General features: G+C 42.7%; 1 protein-coding gene across 16 annotated transcripts in view; it reads left to right on the top strand.

Annotated features, from left to right (window-relative positions):
* LOC123510084 (protein madd-4-like) overlaps nt 1-7,500 on the top strand; it is a 251,648-nt gene that overhangs the window by 57,581 nt on the left and 186,567 nt on the right. For all 16 annotated transcript variants that reach the window (XR_006676379.1, XM_045264876.1, XM_045264875.1 and 13 more), the window contains one exon: nt 248-1,101. Coding sequence is in view for 15 of the 16 variants with exons in the window: in XM_045264876.1 (XP_045120811.1) it covers nt 1,054-1,101 (48 nt within the window). In the remaining variant the exon portion in view is untranslated. The remainder of the gene's footprint in view (nt 1-247; nt 1,102-7,500) is intronic.

The raw sequence follows: 7,500 nt of genomic DNA, 5'->3' as shown, positions 1-7,500 counted from the left end.
TATGCGCGCGCGGGCCGGCATAACATCACAGCCTCATATATATGCATGTACTACTTACTATTCCAGCAAGTATAAATCAAGGCAGTATATGATGCGCTTCCTAAAAACTCGTGGGGTGTATCAATGCCTTAAAAGTGTAGGTGGGCGAGGAGGTGGCGTGCGTGTGTGTGTTTGTGTATGTGTGTTTGTGTGTGCGTTATGTTGTGTTGTGTTGCATGACAAGACACCCTCTGGTCTCTCGTTGCAGGCGTGGGAGTCACCATGGAGAGGCTGGCTGCTTCTCAACTGCCTCCGTGGTGAGTGTGGAAAGTGAGAGGCGACAAAAAAGGTGGAGAGAGAAGAAGGAAGCAAGGCGATGGGTGGCAGTGAGGTAAGGTGTTGATATCTCACTCCCCACCGACCCCCAGCGCAGTACTCCCCACGTGGACACCCAAACCTCAACACCCCCGAACACTGAGCTGCCGTAAGGGACATAACTGCTCTTCGGTGACAGGTGTGTGCAGGTGTGCTGGTGGTACAGTACCCAGGTGTCCCAGGTGTGTTTGTGCCATTGTGCTTCATGTGACGCTTTACAAAGGAGGAAGAAAAACACACTTTACACTGAACAGAAAGGACTAACTTATGACCTTTCCCTTCGTCGTGTTCCAAAAACGGACAGTAATTCCCGGTTTCACCTGCTGCGGGTGTCAAAACAAGAGACAATCGACTTGAGCTTAAATATAGACTCGCCCCCACACAAGGTCATAATATTCTCCCACTGAAAATAAACTCTGAATACATTGACTGCTGGCGAACTTGCGCGTGCGTGACTCAGTGATCTTTAGCACTTGCACTTGCCAGGAACTCAAGGGTCGCTCGTGCCTGACGGAGGAACAGAAACAAGGGATCACTAAGCTGTGTTGACTTGATCCACCTTCTACCGCCTCATTTCTCCCGGCCTGCTTTCCTTCACTCCTCAAGTTTGGACTTATGGCTGAGTGAGAGGCCGTGCAGGAAGCTACTCCCTCACCCTCACCCTCACCTCTTCCTTCTCTCTCCCTCCCTCACCCAATCATGAGAAGCCTGGCCTCCCTCCACTCGCTGCTCGCTCTCTCCGCTCTGGTAAGTACTAATATTGTTCAGTGCCTAAGTGTTCTGGGTCTTCTGTTTATATTCGTGTTATTTATAACGGATTGCTTGTCGCTACTCTCTCTCTCTCTCTCTCTCTCTCTCTCTCTCTCTCTCTTGCTCCAAAACGCGCGATTCATTCACTTCTTATATACTTTTTTCTTCGTACACTTATCAGAATCATCTCTTTCATCACCGCGAAGGGACGTCATCGGAAAGTCTTGTGTGTGTGTGTATGTGTGTGTGTGTGTGTGTGTGTGTGTGTGTGTGTGTGTGTGTGTGTGTGTGTGTGTGTGTGTGTGTGTGTGTGTGTGTGTGTCTGTCTGTGTGTGTGTGTTCGCGCCGCCGCACAGAGACAATGTTGACGATTCACTGAGAAATCTAGAAGAGTGATAAGATAAGAGCGATGATGATAAAAATAAAAGGCTTATCGCGCCGCACACACACACACACACACACACACACACACACACACACACACACACACACACACACACACACACACACACACACACACATTACCACGTATGCGACTGAGGGATTTCCGCAGGTGTTCATTCACCAGGTGAATATGAATTAGGGGTATTATATCGTGTTTTTCTTCTCTTGATACGTGAGGGAAGCCAGACGAGTGATAAAAAAGTAGGAAGATAGAGAAAAATGAAAGAAGAATACCGCTAATTTGTTACTCTTGAAAAAATAGATTGAGAGAAGTTCTGAGGGCAAATTAATCAAACGTTCATTTCTGTATTTTTCATATTTACATTGTGTTTAGTTTAGGTTTGGTATCTGGGTTGCCGTGGTGAATAGTGCAGTGTCAAGGGAGCTGATGAGTTATTTATGGTAATGTGGTGTTTGGGTATCAGTGAGTGAGCGAAGAGTATGATTTTTACGATTTACAATACGACTAATACCGAGGAGAAGTGAGAGAGGAGGGACAGGTACGAGAATGTGGCACAGGGAAGGAGGTTAAAAAGAAAACGAGATATATATATATACCCAACCCCTGAACCACAGAACCTCACCACCACCACCACCACCACTACCATCTGGACCACCACCTTCACCGCCTCCAGCCTTACAGTGTGAAAATATTTATTGCCTTTGGTCAGGGAAAGTCACCGAAACCGCACTGCCAACCTGCTATCGAGTCCCTGTTTCAATATTTGTGATCATGATTGTGTGCGAGTGTGTCTCTGTCCGTACGTGTGTGAGTGTGTGTGTGTGTATGATTCACCGTGTCTTCAGTATCACGCGCCGCTCTCCTGATCATTTATACTCTCTCAATGATAACTTTTAGTGATCTTACACTGCTCACTCCCATGCACTTCTCAAGGACACCATCAGCCGCACCTCTACTTTACCTGAGCGGGACTCGAACCTCCGCCTACTAAGTAACAGGCTAGAATGTTACCACTGAGCCAGGGAGTAAAAGTGTGTTAGAGATTAGTTCATGTAATTTGATTGGTTTCTATTTGAGTGGTGGTGGTGGTGGTGGTGATGATGGTAGTGGTGGTGGTGGTAGAGGTGGTCGTGTCTTGATCCCTTGTGATAAAAACACGGTAAGGATTTTTTTTTCCAGTACAGAACAACAGCAGGAGAATGGCAGGCGAGGCGTCAGCAGAATTAGATCAGCACTACTGCTTCTCTCTCTCTCTCTCTCTCTCTCTCTCTCTCTCTCTCTCTCAAGCGGTGAATCAGTGTTTACTTCTTCAACTTCCTAAAGTCTATCATTATCATTTGTTTCGATAGGCCGTATCTTAACTCTCTCAATTACCTTATCTCTCTCTCTCTCTCTCTCTCTCTCTCTCTCTCTCTCTCTCTCTCTCTCTCTCTCTCTCTCTCTCTCATCAGTTGAATGGCATTTTCTTGTCATTTTTCTCCCACATCTTAATGGGTATTTTCGTCAGCCACTTCTCTCGGCAGCTTCTCTCTTCTTTTCTCCTCCTCTCCCTCATCCGTCATAGTCTCTGTCCTATTTACAACTCACAATAAACGCATTTCTCTCCCTATGTCTGTTTATCCATCTTCCTCTGTCTGCCTTCATCTAATTCCTCTTTCTTTTCTATTCTTCCTTGATATATATCTTTCCTTTTTCCTCCTCCTCCTCCTCCTCCTCCTCCTCCTCCTCCTCCTCTCATCCTTCTCCTCCTCTTCCTCCTCTTCATTTCATTAGCTTCCCTGAAGGACACAAAAGTCTTCTCAATAGATTTTCAAGACTTAATTTATCAAGATAAAAGCTTTATTATCTATTAGAGTGGTCGGTTTGGTGGCTGTTATGGTAGTAATGATGGTGATGATGATGATGATGATGATGATGATGATGATGATGATGATAATGATGTTTTAAAATTAGAAATGTTTAATGAAGTATAGCATGTGATCTTTTGTGTAAGAGAGAGAGAGAGAGAGAGAGAGAGAGAGAGAGAGAGAGAGAGAGAGAGAGAGAGAGAGAGACCTTGGGTGCGTACGTGTGCCCGAGTGTGTGTGTGTGTGTGTGTGTGTGTGTGTGTGTGTGTGTGTGTGTGTGTGTGTGTGTCATTAGGTGCTAAATCTCCTTGTTCTCACCTGCCGGAGCCTTGAACTTCACCTGGAATCACCTGAAGTAGTAGGCTGACTCAGGTTCTGACGTAACTCTCACTCACTCACTCAATCACTCACTCACTCACTCACTTTCACTCACTCATATTTTTTCCATTGTTTCTTGAGTCTATTTGTTTTATCTTCTCAACACTCACTCACTCTTATTCTCTCTCTCTCTCTCTCTCTCTCTCTCTCTCTCTCTCTCTCTCTCTCACATAGTTTTTTTATACTTTTTACTTCACTTTCTCCTTTTTATTCTTCACCCACCGACTTATGTATTAATTTCTTTGTTTTTTTTCTTATATTGAGTTGTTTTATTCTCTCATTCATCTTCACTCAGTCTCTCACTCACTCACTCACTCACTCTGTTATTCTCTATCATCATTCTTTCCCGCTCATAATTTATTCCTTAGTTGACACTACATCAAAATATATTAGTTAAATTTACTGCTCTCTTTCTCTCTCTTTCTCTCTCAAGCTTTTCATTATTTTTCTCTTTCTCTCTCTTTCTTTCTCATTTTAGCCTTGTCATCTTTCTCCTTTGCCAGTTTCTTTTTTTTTTTTCTCTCATCATTCACCTTAATTTTTCTTTGCCTGTCTTGCCTTTTATATTTCTCTCCTTCATCCCTCCTTCACTTCCTCACTTCTCGTCCTCCTTCTAAACCTTCCCTTCCTTCTCTTTTTCTTGCCTTCCATATATAAGTACATTTGTTTTTCCTCTTTTCTCCCATACATACCTGTACCTCTCGTCTCTCTCTCCCTCTCTCCCTCTCTCTCTCCTCCCTCCTCTGCAATGTCACACGTGTTGGGGTCATGAGTTGCGAGAGAGAGAGTAAGCGAGAGAGTGAGAGCCAGGCAGGAACATTTGTGAGGCACGAATGCGCTGGTTGTGAGGCTTCAAGCTTAACTCAGCGGGAAGCCTTGCTGGAGAGAGAGAGAGAGAGAGAGAGAGAGAGAGAGAGAGAGAGAGAGAGAGAGAGAGAGAGAGAGGTGGAAGATAATACTCTCTCATTAGTTTACCTTTTCTTTCACACTTCTTCTGTGTCCTCTCCCTTCCCTCCCTGACTTTAATTCTCCCTCTCTCCCTCTAACTGCCTATTTCCTCGTCTTCCTCCTCCTTCTCCTCCTCCTCTTCAGTCATCAGCAACAGGAGGAGGAGGAGGAGGAAGAAGAAGAGGAGGAGTAAGAGCAGGACGAAATGTACCCAATGAATTCTCTACTCTAGAATCTCACTAATTAAATGGAAGGAATAGATTGAAAGTTGTCTTGAAGGGAAGTGACGGGGCAACTGAACGGGTCTTAGTGTTCAATTTCCAGGGAGTATAAGAGGATTGTGATACGAGTTAAGCCGGATTAAGGGGAGTGTTGGGGTGTTCGATCCCCCTGATGATGATAGGAGGGGTGGGCAGAAATGATGGTAAAGTTTTGTCTCCTTGTTTGGTAAGTTGACGGTAAGTTAGTTATTAAGGAAAGTTTGGTTAAGTTTGGTAAAGATTTGAAGTTATTAGTATATGTATTGATTCGAGGTTTTTTTTTTTATTATTTTTTCTTTGAGGTTATTCGTGTATGTATTAATTGGAGGTGTTTTGATCATTTTTCGTGTTTGCTAAGAGGTGTTTTGGATTATTTTTTCTGTTTTCTTTTATTCTTATTTTTATTTGAGGTTATTACCGTATGTATTGATTCGTGATGTTTTGATTACTCTACCTGTTTTTTTTAATCTTTATTTTTCATTGTCTTTTTCTTCGTTTTCCTTCTCATTTTTCCTTTCTTTCCTTCATCCTTGTGTTTCTCTTTTCTATCACTATTTTTATTTCCTCTTCCTCCTCTTCCATGTCTTTTACTTTCCTTCTCCTGCTCTGCTCTTCTTCCTTCACCCTCTCGTCTTTCTACCCCCTCTCCCCCTCCCTCTCCCACACGTAGGCCGTCTCACTTACACGTCTGTTTAAGTTTTAATGAAAGTTATCAAGCGTCTTTACATAAGTGATAAGACTTGCCAATTTATCCTGCCCATCCTCAACCTCGTTATTAAAACACCAAGAAATTTATCAACGTGTTTGTATTTCCTCGCTAGATATTTATTTTTTCGTTTTTTTTTGTCAACTTGTTTTTTTTTTTCTCTCTCTCTGGTCAGGATGGTCTGGAAGGAAGGTATCACTAGACTTTGCTTCCAGCTTAAAAGAGTGTAAGGGAACTTTTCTAATGCTTCCCTTAATGTGCTGAGCCTCCTATTTATCACCTTTGCTTACTTTCACCCGACTGTCTTCGCCTTATATGATGTTTTTTTTTTTTCTGTTATGTATCACTATTCATCTTCTTTTCTTTTCTTTTAGTCTTGAAATTCCAGTTTTCATTTTTTGGTTAAGGATTTTTAAGTTTTTTTTTTTTATTTATCACCTTTATTTTGTCTAACATCACCTTAATGAACGTAATCCATAATACTTTAATACTTTTTTTCTAGCCTTGAAGTTCTAATCTTTCATTCTTAGCTCTGGGACCTTTTTACTTATCACTTTTACTCATTTCCACCTTGCAAACATCACCTTCATCAATATAATCTACCTTTGTTCTTTTTCTTTGGTCTTCAAGTTGTAGTCAATCTTTCTTTCCTCTTTGGTGACTCAGACGGACCTTGTTTGTTATGACACCTTTACCACCACCAAAAAGTCCGATATTAGAGAGATATTCCACCAGTAGCGTGTCTTTCATGGTCGCGAAGGTGTCATTGCACTTTCCATCCTGCCTGCGTTGAGTCTGGGGGCCTTGAAGTCTCAGTTGGTTCCCTCTGCCATCCATTTGTCACTCTCAGTCACGTCACATCGTTGGTCTTGCTTCTGTAGGGAACGAAGGCTCAATGCACTTAATCTGCCTGCATATGGAAGGTTGCACAGGCCAGGGATTAGCTCAGGTCCTACTCTCGCTCTCTCTCTTTGGTGTCTGCTCGGGTCCCGCTGCCAGATGCTTCCTAATCGCGTACTCTGTGAGGCAGGTTAGGAATGAGAGGGGTTCTAGAGTAGTGGTGGAGTTTTCAGCGAGTGTTTTGTAAGATACAGACGAAGTAATTATGTTTATGCTTATCCTCTATGTTATGAAGCTGAACCAGACTAGTGTATATTTATAAAGTTTCTCGTAATAACCCTCACATCCGTTTAGCTCCAGTGTCCATCATCCTGTTTGTATCCAGAATATTACGGTGAAATTTAACCAAGCATATGTATATTTATAAACTCCCTGTTAACTTCACCTCGCGTTTTTCTTATACTCAGATGCGATGTGAATGGACGGTGTGGTCGTGTTAAGCTTATTCAGAGTGTTACAGTGAAATTAGACCACACACACATGCATAGATATAAACTTTCTCTTACGTAACTCCAACCTCCTTCCTTACAACTCCAGCATCCATTATCTTACATCCATCCTCTCGTCTTCCTTCCTCCCAGCGCGCGCCTAACTTCCACTTTCCAGCAGTTTCCTTCTTCCAACTCCCAACGAGAGGCCGAAAGTGTAGCGTTATTCTATCACGTCCTGGAGAGTCAAAGAAGAAACGCTTGCTTGTCGCTTCTCCACTGTATTCAGAAGGCTTTGCTCATAGTGACACTGGCTTTTAAGAGCGTTTTTATGGTTCCAGTGACAAATTAACAAGATTTTCACCTTATTAACAGGATAAACACGCTTGACAACACTGCTTATCATCTCTTTGACATTTGAAAATAGTCGTAGTTGAAGTGACAGGCTTTTTAGGATATTTTTATGGTTTTAATAAGAGATCATTCTTGTACAATATGAACTGGAGAAACGCTCTTGTGAACC

This window comes from Portunus trituberculatus, chromosome 28, assembly GCF_017591435.1.
Source record: "Portunus trituberculatus isolate SZX2019 chromosome 28, ASM1759143v1, whole genome shotgun sequence".
Classification (NCBI taxonomy): Eukaryota; Metazoa; Arthropoda; class Malacostraca; order Decapoda; family Portunidae; genus Portunus; species Portunus trituberculatus.
Note: the sequence above shows the minus strand (reverse complement) of the source record. Positions and strands in the feature narration are given on the sequence as shown.